The sequence below is a fragment of the Schistocerca cancellata genome, chromosome 9 (genome assembly GCF_023864275.1).
Source record: "Schistocerca cancellata isolate TAMUIC-IGC-003103 chromosome 9, iqSchCanc2.1, whole genome shotgun sequence".
NCBI classification, from domain to species: domain Eukaryota; kingdom Metazoa; phylum Arthropoda; class Insecta; order Orthoptera; family Acrididae; genus Schistocerca; species Schistocerca cancellata.
This window is the reverse complement of record NC_064634.1, coordinates 506,876,981-506,892,067: the sequence shown is the minus strand read 5'-3', so window position 1 is coordinate 506,892,067 and position 15,087 is coordinate 506,876,981. Positions and strand designations below refer to the sequence as shown.

Sequence of the window (15,087 nt, the reverse complement as noted above, 5' to 3'; positions counted from 1 at the left end):
TGCTGTTAAAATGCTACTGCGCCAACATATCGAAAATTAGGTAGTACACTACATTGTAGAAGCAACGCAGGAGATTTTTTGCTTACATAAGACGACCATCATGTTATGGCTCAAGGTGCACAGTGGAATAAAGGGAAATGAAAATGCAGACAAGCTGGCCAAGCAAGATACTTACACCGCTGCAGCGAAATATGAAAGTGCCACTCAACCATTTTTTTCACGCCATAAGAATTATAATCGGTGCCAAGTGGAGTGAAAATCTACAACGGTTTTACGACATTGGAGGCAGACGCTGTGCCACTACGGTAGCCAACCTCCCATGATGTCATGAGAACCAAAATCACAGATACAGCAGAAAATTTGCACTGAGGTGACAAAAGTCGTGGGGTGCCCCCTAATACCGCGTCCTTTTGCCCGGCACAGTGCAGCGGCTCGGTGTGGCAAGAAGAGTCATAGGAAGGAAGGCCCCAGCAGAAGTAATGAACCATGTTGCCTCCACAGTCGTCCGCAAACCGCGAAAGTGTTGCCGGTGCAGGAATTTGTGTACGAACTGACCTCTTGAATATGTTCCATAAATTTTCGACGGGTTTCATGTCGGGCGCTAGAATTCTCCAAATTGTTCTGCAAACCTATCGCAAAAAATTGTAGCCCCATGACTTGGAGATCATGTGCAGCCATTCATGGATTTCATGTTCCCAGAAAACGATGGAATTTGTATGGTTCACAATGGGCCAAGTAGCCGGAAATAGTCATTTCCAGTCAATGATCGGTTCAGTAGGATCAGAGGACCTAGTCCATTCCATGTAAATATAGCTCAATCCACTGTAGAGCCTTCGCCAGCTTGCACAGTGTCTTGTTGCCACCTTGGGTCCATGGTTTCGTTGGGCCTGCGCCACACTCGAGCCCTATCATCAGGTCTCACCAACTGAAATCGGGACTCATATGGCCATCCCGCGCTTTTTCAGTCACTTGGGGTCCAACCGATATGATCGCGAGCCCCGAAGAGGCACTGCAGGCGATGTCGTGCAGTTGGCAGAGGCACTTACATCGGTCGTCCGCTGCCGCAGCCCGTTAACGCCAAATTTTGCCGCACTGTTCTAACAGATACGTTCGTCGTAAGTCCCACATCGATTACTGCGCTTATTTCACATTACGTTGCTTGTCTGTTAGCACTGACAACTCTATGCAAATGCCGTTGTTCTCGGTCTTAAAGCGAAGTCTGTCGGCCACTGCGTTGTCCGTGGTGAGACATAATGCCTGAAATGTGGCATTCTGTGCACACTCTTGACACTATAGTGTTCGGAATACCGAATGCCCAAACAATTTCCAAAAAGGAATGTCCCATGCGATGTTATGGTTAGTTGTGATTTGTAGATTGATGTGAGAGATAAAATATACTTGTTTAGTCTGCCAACAGATCCGACGTGCTCCTAAGTGTAGTTTACTGAGTCGAGGCGTAGATTCTCTTCTGAAGTGATTTTAATCCGTTATTTAATCAGAATCCCAATACTGGAAATCGAAATTGAGTAATACTATCTATCTACAATCTTACAGTGGTGTTCCGCTATTGTTCCATGCTATTAACAGCGCCAGTCCGCCAATAAAATCTCTTAGTGCGGCTAAAATTTCATCATATGTAAATGCGAACTAATCTCTACTTGTCGCCAATGGCTACTCAAAAAACTGCAAAGGTACTCCTACACTGCTCACTGTTTTGCTTTTTTAGATGACCATCTCTCACAATTCTTGTTTGGTTATAGCGAATACGATTCTTCCCGAGTAATTTGGTCTATACAGGTGATCTCCAGATGTGCTAGTTTACTCTTGGTTCACATGTATATTAGAATGTATAAAAACGTGTTATGTAGTAGCTTACTGGCACTGCCCATTATGTTTTCTGTTGGTGCCTGCTTTGCCGCTTTATCCTCTGAGAGTGTGAATCTGTTGCAAATAGTGAAGGAGAACACGTTAGAAATGACTAAAGCCCGTTTTACGTTGTGCTTGATTAACGTATGGAAAAACGCTACTAACTTATGCACCAACACAATAGAAAAGAGAATGGAAGTTTGAGCCAGGCGTGGTCGTGTGTTGAGGTGAGCGCATCATAAGCGCAATAGGGCATAAGTTATCAGTGCAAAGTATACTCCGAAAAGTCACTTGAAGATAAATATACAAAATCTGAAGACACACCCCAGAACACGCCATATACTTACTCTGCTGCATATTATTTTGTTTGCTTTATCCTGCTTGCGATTTCTTCACCACTTCTGTTTGAGAATCACTAAAGACTCGCATTCAAAATTATTTATTTACATAAAATCGAAGTTTGGAGTACTTTCAATGCATCAGCACCTTCTGTCTCACCTGTTTGCTAAACGATTCATTCTCAGATAGAGAGCTATCACCGAAAGAAGAAATTGCATCCAATACATCGTTATGTTCTGTATCCATGGAAAATGATTTTGTTTTGTTATATCTTTCCCTTATAACTGCAGTGTATGACATCTTGTGTCCTAAACTGAATGTAGCTCATAAGGTGAACCCACAGAGGGATGTAAGGAATCACTTTCATCCATGGCTAGTCGCCACGAGAATTTGTAAAAGGAATAAGTTTTCTCGATAACTATAACCTCTGTGTTACCACATACGCACTACAGCGCCATTCTATTTCCTTGCGCCCAACACATGGTTGACACCCCCCACAAGTCGCACTGTGTAGTGGCGGAACTCACCGCAGGCGAGAGACGGCAGAGTCATCTGGCGGAGGAGCGGTGCGGCTGGCCGTGGGCGGCGCAGCAGTGGCAGGGGTGTGGCCGCGGTCTCCCTGCGGCCCACTGCCGGGGCGCGGACTGCCGTCCGTAGAGGCCGGCGCGCTGCAAAGACAGACAGGCAGGGTGTGGTGAACTCTGCCCACTTGGGGGCCAGAGGGCAGTTTGCTGAAATGGTTGAAATGGCTCTAAGCACTATGGGACTTAACATCTGGGGTCATCGGTCCCCTATACTTAGAACTACTTAAACCTAACTAACCTAAGGACATTACACACATCGATGCCCGAGGCAGGATTCGAACCTGCGTCCGTAGCAGCAGCGCGGTTCCGGAGTGGAACGCCTAGAATCGCTCGGCCACAGCGGCCGGCGAGTATTTGCTATCTGGATCGCTGGGGGGGGGGGGGGGATCGTAGTCACACAAACAACAGAACACACACTGCTAATGACAGAAATGGGTCTTCTAAGATGAATAACTCTGCCTCGATCTGAAGAGTTTACACTCTGATTCTCCTGAATTCCTCAGACCAGTAGCTTACCATAACAAACAACAAAAGAAAGTACAAATGAAATGTGGATACATCAGTTATGCTAGAGTAATACAAGGAGACTGTTGCACAGGACAGGTGGAATACACAACAACAACAGTTACACAGAAATTGCAACAGCAATAATCTTTGAGTGAGCTTATTGTGGTACTGCTGTAATCAAATGGTGCTTGTAGCTCATGTGTTGCGAATCAGGCTATAGGGGGTTCACATGATAACCAAGGGGGCAGCAACTTTCGGGCAGACTGGCGAAGTAAATTCAGAAAAATAAAAGGCACACAGTGTGTGATACAAAGAATGTGTTCCAGCGAAAAATTAAAGTGCAGCCAGTTTATGAATTTCATCACAGAAACTGAAACATTGCCCACTGCACAGATTTGATTCTCATTGTCCATGGGGTCACTCATTGAACTGATGAACGTTAAACGTCATCTGACAATAAAGTCGAATGTGTGTGAGACGAAAACCTATAATATAACTAGAGACGAACTGTATATACATTTACGCCAGGAAACGGGTCATATGTTTTTACTTCAATGACATATAAAATACCATTTCATTACTGTATTCAGGGTAATTATGTCTACTAGATTGTGACTAGAACATTTCCTTGGGAATGAAGGAGTCAATCTGAAGGAACATAATGATCATGTGGTTCCATATGGAAATGGACAAATTCCATTTCCGTATAGATTCATCAAATCGTGATTACACGTCGAAAGTGGTGAAAGCTGTGACCGGTGCCAGAGAGCAGAAGGCACAAGCTAATCTCTCGAAACTGAAAGTTAATCCCTGAAGAGGGCAGGTACTGGTGTGTGTTTACACACTGGATACATATAACTAAATGTATCAGAAAAGAGGCATCATACGAAAAAAATGTTCTAGGTGTAAAGTCAATATAAGGATATGGAACATCAGTCTCTGTTACAAATGGCCACCTCCGAACCACCCGTGGTTTGTGGGGCCAACTTTGTATTTTCTAATAGCAATCTTAGTTTTTATTGAATACTCGAATTCTACGCCAAAAATGCATATGGATTACCAAGCTATTGTTTCCCATTTGTGTAATATACATATGACATAGGGAAAGTCCCAGTAGAAGGAAACAGAGCAGAATTCTCCATATAGCCTTTAGTAACACAACAGAAACAAAGGGACAGGCAAGCAGAGGGCTGATGGCTGCTACTCAATGAGGCAAGCAGACCAATTTGATCAGTAGAACTCCTCCCAGCATGTGTAATAGAAGGGAGTGTACTTAGCTACTGGATGTATCCTGAGAGACAACTAAACAGAAACAGGAATGAAATGTGAATAAGGGCCCCAATGCTACTGTTTTGGTCTTAGAACTTGCTTGTTGCATCGTGAGGTGGGCACAGACTTTATAGGGTGTACACAGCTACACCCTCCTCCACATCTACTTATGTTAACTTCATTACTGGGGTCGTTTTTTCGTGCTTCTTACTACCAAATCCATCTGCTTTGATTGGGAAAAGTAAGGGAACTTTACTATGGAAAGTATAGTTGTATTACATACATCTAGCAAGAAACCAAATGAGAGATATACAACATGCAAATGTGTAGTACTGATGTGGGAATAGTGACTGCTCTGTCCATTTACTTTACTACACCTACCCAGAGGTTAACACATACTGTGTGGTCACATCAGAAATCAGAAATTATAAACACGTTACTGGTCTCCTTGAGCCATGCCACAATCTGCAACAAAGTGCTTAGTGGTGGTTGTGGGTGACAGACTTGCTCCCCATCTTCATCTTCCATATACTTAGCATGATGCAATTTATATTTACGTCCTTGTTGGAAGCAGCAGAGGCAGACAACAACAATAAAGACTCTTTTACACCAACAAGTTAACAGTAACCCTGTACAGAACACAGAAAAAGACCCTCACGTTTCTATGACCTGGCTGCAACCTGTAAACATTATTGTTTCTGCTTCTGTCTTGAGCAGCACATAATTGTATCCACCACTACAATGGTTCCTGCTCTCTCCACAGTCAATGTACTTTTTGTTCAGAGGCTTGATGTCGGAATCTAAATCACTGGTTGTTCAACACATAGAATTTAATAGAACTGATGACCGCAGGTAGGTCAATGTAATTTATGAGGCTACGAAAAATTTGTCTCTTCCTTGATTTTTGTTACCTAGTTTACCTGTTAATAAATGCAGTTCAGTTATAGTACTAAATGAAGATGTTACATGAAGTTGAGGAAAACATCAAGACCTATCAGAAAATGGACATCTGTGATCATGTACAGTGATGGTGAAAAAATTGCAGAACCAAGAAAAAGTTGTTCTCCATAAACGAAAGTTAGTAGGTGTGTTTCTACACCTGAAAGATCATGTCTCTTCAGATTTAGCGCAAATCGCATAAGAGTGGCACTAGTAGCGCCACTATAAGTATGCAGATCATGTTTGTTTCAAATACGTACTGTAGCGATCGTGAGCGTTAGTTACCTTTGAGATTGGACGGGGCGATTTGATCGGGACAAAGATGCCATTATCATACTGCATCTGTAGCAATAATCTGAGTAGCAGTTGGCACACAGGGACCTAATGAAATATTAGAAATTGTTTACATCAAGGACAGCTCCGAGCCAGACGCCCTGAAGCGTGCATTCCACTGACCCCAAACCACCGTCATTTGCGACTTCAGTGGGACGAAGCGACAGCAGAGTGGAAGTCTGTCGCGTTTTCTGATGGGTTGGTTCTGCCCCAGTGCCTGTGATGGCGATATGTAGGTTAAGAGCAGGCCAGTTGAGGACCTGCAGCCAACCTGTCTGCATGCTAGGAACATTGGACCTACAGCTGAAGCTATGATCTTGGGTGCAATTTCCTGTGAGAGAAAAAGCACTGTCGTCGTTATACCATGCACCCTGACTGCAAATGTGCGTCAGTCACTTGCGATAGGACCTGCTGTGCTGCCATTCATGAACATCATTTCAGGAGGTGTTTTCCAACAGGATAACGCAAGCCCACATATCAGCTGTTGTAATACAACATACTCTACAGGGTGTTGGCTTGTTGCCTTGATTTCTGGATCGCCATATCTGTCTCCAATCGGGTACATATGGGACATCATCGGATAACAAAAATGGTTCAAATGGCTCTGAGCACTATGGGACTTAACTTCTGAGGTCATCAGTCCCCTAGAACTTAGAACTACTTAAACCTAACTAACCCAAGGACATCACACACATCCATGCCCGAGGCAGGATTCGCACCTGCGACCATAGCGGTCGCACAGTTCCAGACTGTAGCGCCTACAACCGCTCGGCCACCCCCGCCGGCTCATCGGATAACATCTCCAGCGTCATCTGTAAACAGCATTAACTGTTTCTCTGTTGACCAACCAAGTGAAACATGCATGGAACTCCATCGCGCAAATTGACATCGGGTACCTGTACAACAGTATGCATTAACATTTACATGCTTGCATTCAACATCCTGGTTGTTACTCCACTTAGTAGTGTGGCAGCATGTCACGATTGCAATGGCAAATCTACAGCTTACATTAACCTGTGATGTTAATGAGTTACATATGATACCTAGACAAATGTGTTCCCAAAATTTCATTGCTCTATATTAATTAGTTTTTGGTTATGTGACTTTTCCTGTCAGATGTCTATTTGTTCCATACTTGTACTCTAAGTGCAATTATTGGTTCTGAAATACAAAAGTACATAGAAATTTTCAAGACAGGCAAGTGGCCTGTCACTTGCTTACCAGGCTTCTGCTGGAGGACTCGCGAGCAGGTGACCCAGTGTGACCACATCTTCAGGATGAGTGTGCACTGCATCAGACCAGCCCTGCGTGATCATAACCTGGTCGACGTTGGCCTTGATGAAGTTAACGGCGGCCTGCCTGAGGCTGGTGCAGGAGTGCCTGATCGCCAGAACAGCTGTGGCCGCCGCAGTCTCAACAGACAGCTGAGCGGCCACGAGCTGCTCACACCAAGCCTTCAGAGCCGACACGCCGTATTTATCAGCTGCTGCCAGCAGCTGGGGGGCCAGGCTGGGCAGCTGAGGGGCCTGGAGGGTGTAGAGGTAGGCGACCAGCTGGCGCAGCACCGGGCCCTCCACGTCCGGGACTGCGACCTCGCCGGTGTTGGCTTCCAGTGTGTCGTGGCGAAACATGCCACCAAACACGGGACTTCTATCGGCCAACACGGCCCTGTGCGCCACGAGACGGGTGCCGCCCGCTACCAGTGTGACGACTGCGCCGTCCCCTGCGTCCAGAAGGGCGCCCAGGTCCCTGGCTGTGGTCTCCATAACCGCCTTGGTGGGTTCCATTGTGGATGACTCTGGAACATGACGTCACTCAGCAGCCCTTTCTCCCCACATGACACTCTCTGTGCTTGTACGAGCCACAGGCAGGACAGTGTCAAGCGAAAAGTGGTAAATATTTTGACATCTGGACATTCATCTCATGAATAGGCCTCTCAATCGTCTGACTTTCGAAAATCGCGCCTGTGCAGAACCAAATATATCTGCCTTGCAAACTAAAGTGCAGAGACCACATTGCAGAATGGAAGGTTTGTGATGGACTTACAACTGACTGTAATCTCAATTAGTTTACAATAAGAGATGCAGATAGTGTCTCTCACGCTATCATGCAGCCCAAGTGAGTATGCAATTGATGTAAAGCGATTTGGGAACTTTTAAAGGCAGAAAAGAACATATAACCACTGCAACGGTTTGGATATGATGTTTAGGCCACAGCAAACAAGTTCTTCAAATGTTGCTGACTGCGCACTATAAGTCCATCCCAATATTTGTTAGGCAGCCAAAGGTTTTTGAAATTGCCTGCTGTTTCACCCCACAGAGATGGACAGCACAGCAGGTCACAAGATACTACCATAGAACTTCAGGGGAAACAGAACGACAAACAAGGCTTAGTTTTATCGAACAGTTAAACAATAATATAAAGAAAGCGTTAGTCCAATGAAGAGCACAAAATGCGGGCACTTTGTCGAGGACCAAATTGCGACAGACATTTAGTGTTTCACATACAAACATACAACAAACACGGTTCGATTAACCACTGTATTATCGACCTTGGGACGATCTAGAGGTATGATGATGACGGCCAGAAGACATTAGAACTCCGTTGCCAGAAGACATAACAGTATCTTCGCTGACAACTACTCCAGCAGCATGTGAATGATGTTTTGATTTCATTTACCCAGAAGCACATGGGGCTGGGCAATAGTAAAGATAAGAAACAGAGAAAGCACGAGGGGTTGATACAATTATGGCACAAGTGTTGCATCAGCTAGTGGACCAAATTTTACCATATATGTAATGGCGTCGTTCAACGAATTTCCTTTGTATCGATGAGTCACCAGAATCTATAGATTCTCAAGTATCATTAGGGAGAAGACAAAGATCCAAAACAACTTAGCCCTAACAATATCAAGGAACAGCTTGCATTACCAGTATGGGGATGGGGAAGGAAGGGCATAGTTTGTCCACTCTAAAAAATTAAAATTATATTAACAAAGTACTTTTGAATAGGTACTTATATATAATTAGGGTCCAGAACCTGAAACACCGCTTCAAATAATAGCGATATCAAAGCACTTCTGATAATGTGTACTACTGACTTCGTAACCAAGTCAACAAATAAGTAACGCACATTTCTTTCAGTGTTGTTGACTCTATACGTAAGTTTTAAAGAGGTACTGATGTGTAAGTATGGCTCAGAACTTGGAAATAGTGTCTACGATTTGCGTTCGGGAAACTGACATCTACTACTGTGACTTAAATTTTTGTGTTATATGAACTGAAATTTTTAAAACATATATGGAATCTGATAGAATTCATTAACAACAACAAATACCTCTTTAAAATTTTAAGATATAAAAAACTGACTAGATAACAATATATGTATAGATGGACATAAAGTACCACTACGACCCCTCCCACCTTGGTATTGTGAAGTTTAAATCTTACAGCACAATTGTCTGGTAAATACTCCGATGACGTACACAGACACGTTCCGTGCCGCTGTCTGAGCCATCGTAGACAGATAATAGGCATGAGCTCCGGCATTATGGTGCCAGGAAAAGGAAATACATCGAGGATGCGGTAAATCACGCAATGGATATCGTGAATACCTCAGACAGTTACGGTATAGTTACAATGACTGATGAAGCTGGGGATATCTGTCATTTATGGTTGCCTACACATTTAGGAAACTGAAGCAGATGGGCTGTCTCAATAGTCTCTATAACATCCTAAGATGTTACTGCACACACAGGCAGGTGAAACTAGAAACCATCGAAAGGAAATTGTGAAAAACATCACCAAAAGCTGCCCACAGGTTTCTGTTTGTTATCATTAATGAGCCGGCTCCAGAGCATAAGAAATACTAGAGGCTGCAACACCTAAGCAGAGGACCTACCAAATTTTTTTATAGTATCTGCCCGTACAAGCGCTATATCAGAGGAAATTAATAGGAAGGTTCTTGCAAGACTAAGTAATTGGTGTATACGAAAGAAATTTAAAATAGCAGCGCACAAAATAGCTTACATATTAGTGTATATTATAAAGACTATAAAAGCCAACAATCAGAATGTATGACCAACCAGTGAACAGAAAAGTGTCACAAACATACCTCGGTATAAATATCGATGAGAACACCCAATAATCGTGTGTCACAGAGACATTAATATCCGCAACAAAATAACAATAAATGGGCAAAGAAACTTTCAGCTGCCTCTAAATGCAACAAGATCATATCACAGTGCATCCTTAATGGTTGTTATGGGCTGTGGATTGGGTGACTCATATAGCCAGAATAAGGCTGTATGAAGAAATACCTAGTGTTAGGCCCCTATAGGCAGGCAACTTCTTGACAACGCTCTGTTCCAGATATCTGCCAGCAGGCGCATAGGACAACTTCATAGGCTGTCTCTGTAGAGGTACACTATTCAGATTCTCAACGGAGGTGCGCAAGTGCCACCAAAGATGTTGCCAAACTGAGGGGGTCTTAGAGCGATCCCTTGCTTTTTAATTCACACTTGCGTCAGTCTCTGTCCTCTGATATCACACTTAGCTCTAACAATATCAAGGAATTTTTTACCAAGAGGGAAGGAGGGGGGGGGGGGGGGGTAGAAGTTGGTGGCAGGGGGAAGGTAGTACTTCGTGCCTCTCCTAAGAAATTAAAGAGTAACAACATACTTTTGAAAAGGTCCCAGAACAAGAGGGCTTAAAGTCCATAAACACCCTTTGCTGCTTTGTATCACGTTCAAATTTCGGCAAATAATTCTGAATGTCCCCTGGTGCTTCAAACATAGACACGAGAGCAATAATTGCGGTTGCGCTGCTCTTCAAAGGGGTCAGATCAAGTACAAGGGGATACAGCACAACGATGTTCTTAGAAATGGGCTGAAACGTTTGGGGGTGTCAGTAGCGTCAAAGGTTGTCAAGAGTGCCATTTTGCTAGTTATCACATAGTAGCCTGTCATTTTCGACTGTGAAATGTGGGAAGTCAACGACCAAACAAAAGATTGGTTTTATTAACACCCTTTGTCACCTCCTGTGGGCTTTTCGTGTCGATTCTGAGGTGCGATGTGTCTGAAACGTTTTCCTCTGCTGTCCATAACATAACCACGTCATTTCGACGTTGGGTGTCGCAGTTCTGACCTCCATCACTGAGACTTCAAAATAAGGGGCGTGTGTGATTTTCCCAACATGTGACACGTCCATTTCGGTGTTGGGCCTTCTTCTGGCAAAATTTTGTGCGAATGTGATATCATTAAACGTCTAATGAACTTCAGAACTCTGGCTTTTCGCTCACATGTGTCACACCCTGCAGGTGGTAGTGTCTTAAGCCCAAGTATGGCGTTCCATGGCGCCACGCTTCTGCACCTTTACAGAGGAAGCTTGTAGGCACCTTTGTGCGTCGTAATGAGTGACAATTAATGGGTTCCAAAAAAGTGATCCTTTATTGCACACTGTAGACTATTCCCATTGATGTTAGTTTTCTATCAGCGAGTCTAATTCTCGCTGAAGAAATTCTCAACTCAAGTACATACTCAGCATCGAAAATGTCTAAATTAGATGGTCATCTTAATTCTTTAAATAAAAGGTCAAATTATTCATTTACTGCAAATACATTGCTTGATTCAACACTGATAGTTGGTTAATTCTTTCCGTAAGAATTGTGCCACTTTCTCAGAATATTAATTTGGCTTTCAGAAAGCCAAGGAATGAGGGAAGAAATATTAGCTTCAAAATTAGCTTGCAGCATTCATTGCTTTTGTAGACATACAGGAAGTGGCTGAAACTCCGAAGGAAGTAGGAATAAAACACAAACTTTGTTCCACCATTTGTCATTATCAGAGAACGATAACTTGTATAGCAGCTTTATAAAAAGGTGAGGGTTGTTATAATAGATGAGAAAAACGTAGACGCGCTTATTTTCATTTTTCTGCGATTTACTCTCAATCCATATTCTGCACCCATTACACTGTTCATTCCATTCAACAGATCTCGTAATTCTTCTTAACAAGTGTGATGTTGATCTTTTACAGCCGTAACGACGTTTACGTGCCCTGTCTCGCATCAGAAGCATGGCTAACCGCTGACTGCTCTGTGAGGGCAGTAGCAGCAGCAGCTCTGAACAGGCACGCACCCTCCCGCTACCAGCTCTAACGACCTTCAAGCCGCAAGCTAACGACTGCATAGTTCCAAAAATATGCCGCAGTCTTGCAATAATCTCGTATTTTAATTTAGTGTGGCATGACAGTACCTGCTTAAAATGCATAACATTGTTTCCCATATTACATTGCTGCCTATAATTGTAACAAGGTGTAATATTATTGGGATTTCCGTAGTATGAAAGCTGTAAGTACCCTTGAAAAGGCATTCACCTGTCTGTATATTAAATGATCAACCTATGAGATGAGACCTATTCTTTGAAAGACATTTGTTTTATACGCTCCTGGAAATGGAAAAAAGAACACATTGACACCGGTGTGTCAGACCCACCATACTTGCTCCGGACACTGCGAGAGGGCTGTACAAGCAATGATCACACGCACGGCACAGCGGACACACCAGGAACCGCGGTGTTGGCCGTCGAATGGCGCTAGCTGCGCAGCATTTGTGCACCGCCGCCGTCAGTGTCAGCCAGTTTGCCGTGGCATACGGAGCTCCATCGCAGTCTTTAACACTGGTAGCATGCCGCGACAGCGTGGACGTGAACCGTATGTGCAGTTGACGGACTTTGAGCGAGGGCGTATAGTGGGCATGCGGCAGGCCGGGTGGACGTACCGCCGAATTGCTCAACACGTGGGGCGTGAGGTCTCCACAGTACATCGATGTTGTCGCCAGTGGTCGGCGGAAGGTGCACGTGCCCGTCGACCTGGGACCGGACCGCAGCGACGCACGGATGCACGCCAAGACCGTAGGATCCTACGCAGTGCCGTAGGGGACCGCACCGCCACTTCCCAGCAAATTAGGGACACTGTTGCTCCTGGGGTATCGGCGAGGACCATTCGCAACCGTCTCCATGAAGCTGGGCTACGGTCCCGCACACCGTTAGGCCGTCTTCCGCTCACGCCCCAACATCGTGCAGCCCGCCTCCAGTGGTGTCGCGACAGGAGTGAATGGAGGGACGAATGGAGACGTATCGTCTTCAGCGATGAGAGTCGCTTCTGCCTTGGTGCCAATGATGGTCGTCTGCGTGTTTGGCGCCGTGCAGGTGAGCGCCACAATCACGACTGCATACGACCGAGGCACACAGGGCCAACACCCGGCATCATGGTGTGGGGAGCGATCTCCTACACTGGCCGTACACCACCGGTGATCGTCGAGGGGACACTGAATAGTGCACGGTACATCCAAACCGTCATCGAACCCATCGTTCTACCATTCCTAGACCGGCAAGGGAACTTGCTGTTCCAACAGGACAATGCACGTCCGCATGTATCCCGTGCCACCCAACGTGCTCTAGAAGGTGTAAGTCAACTACCCTGGCCAGCAAGATCTCCGGATCTGTCCCCCATTGAGCATGTTTGGAACTGGATGAAGCGTCGTCTCACGCGGTCTGCACGTCCAGCACGAACGCTGGTCCAACTGAGGCGCCAGGTGGAAATGGCATGACAAGCCGTTCCACAGGACTACATCCAGCATCTCTACGATCGTCTCCATGGGAGAATAGCAGCCTGCATTGCTGTGAAAGGTGGATATACACTGTACTAGTGCCGACATTGTGTCTATGTGCCTGTGGTTCTGTCAGTGTGATCATGTGATGTATCTGACCCCAGGAATGTGTCAATAAAGTTTCCCCTTCCTGGGCCAATGAATTCACGGTGTTCTTATTTCAATTTCCAGGAGTGTATAATTTACGTAACTGTAGAGATGCGCATCTAGCGCGGACGCTAATACATCGATTGCGCAGTCAAAGAAACATTTTAACAGAAGCTGAACTGACGTTCCACTTCGATCTAAATAAAAGATGAAAACTTTTGTAGATCATCAGATTTTAATATACTACTTCTGCTTGTAATGTGAAAAGGTAAAAAAAGGTCGACATTAAGCTAGAAAACTGAGCGGTCTTGCCAGCGTGCTGACAACATTATTAATTAATAAAATTCAAGTAATTTATGTTCGAAACTGTAAATCGGCAAGTTATTGTTATGAAGGTGTTGAACAGTGCAAGAATTGTCTTTAACGAAGGAGAAAAGTAATGACTGTAATTTGTGACAAAAACGTAAACCAAGGAGACAACACAGGGCAGGCTGAAATCTGATCGCACCATACAGTTAGAAAAGTACTTATGTAAGTTATATTGTTTATAAATAAGCCCTAATTTGCTAGTGAGAATTGTTTGAATATATTTAGTGTTTGCCAGATTTCTTATTCTGTTCTTTTCCTTTATAGTTTTTTAACCTCCATGCCATATTATTTTTATAAATGTCAAACAGCCTTTACTACAGCAGAGAATACTGCGGCATCCTGGTCGTGTACAGAAGGCCGCCCTTTGTCTTCTATACAACTCATAACTGCCCCATTTATTAATGATTTCATTTGCAAATGCAATTTTTTTTTACTGTTCATTGTTAAAGGTCCCTTAGGTAATTATAAAATTCATACTGATTACGTAAAGAATTCCGGGTTGTTCTTTCCCAAATAATAGAAGTCTTTGCGTAATCAAAAACTAGCCTCCTTCTGACAACGATCAGGAGCCGACCAGAAGACGGACGTCTTCGACCGCTTTCGTGTCTCCTGTGGCAAAGCTGTGCCAAACTGGGAACACGACATTCTAGTATGAAACACAGATTCAAATTGAAAGAATTGAAATATATTTAACCTAATAATTTTTTTTATCATACTAGAAAGGCTTACACACTGTGTAAAATACACGGTATGTGTGTACAATGTCAATAGCTGTACTTAGCTCAAACCTGAGAGCACGCGGCCCACCGAACGTTGCTTGGAGTGTGGGAGCACGCTTCTGACGTTTGAGCTAAGTACAGCTATTGACATTGTACACACGTACCGTGTATTGTACATTTTATGTGAGTCTTTTGCCCTTTTGGGCGTTCTGTATTATTGTTGGACCATGGATCTTTAGGCAGTTTGTAGTTTTAGTGTGTCCCGAAGAAGGCGTGATTATCCGCGCTCTTCGCAAACAATATGTAAAATGAAGAACTACAGACGTAAATTGGGTTTGGTTATTGCTAATAGAAAGTGACTTGAGTGGGAGGCATTTTAATGAACGTTTGGTAACTTTATACGCTTCC

General features: G+C 44.2%; 1 protein-coding gene across 1 annotated transcript in view; it reads right to left on the bottom strand.

The window, feature by feature from the left end:
- Positions 1-15,087, bottom strand: part of LOC126101533 (uncharacterized) — a 760,565-nt gene that overhangs the window by 77,907 nt on the left and 667,571 nt on the right. The window contains exons 14-15 of the mRNA XM_049912174.1: positions 7,059-7,633; positions 2,733-2,873 (exon numbers count right to left, since the gene is read on the bottom strand). Of these exons, the coding sequence (XP_049768131.1) occupies positions 2,733-2,873; positions 7,059-7,633 (716 nt within the window). The remainder of the gene's footprint in view (positions 1-2,732; positions 2,874-7,058; positions 7,634-15,087) is intronic.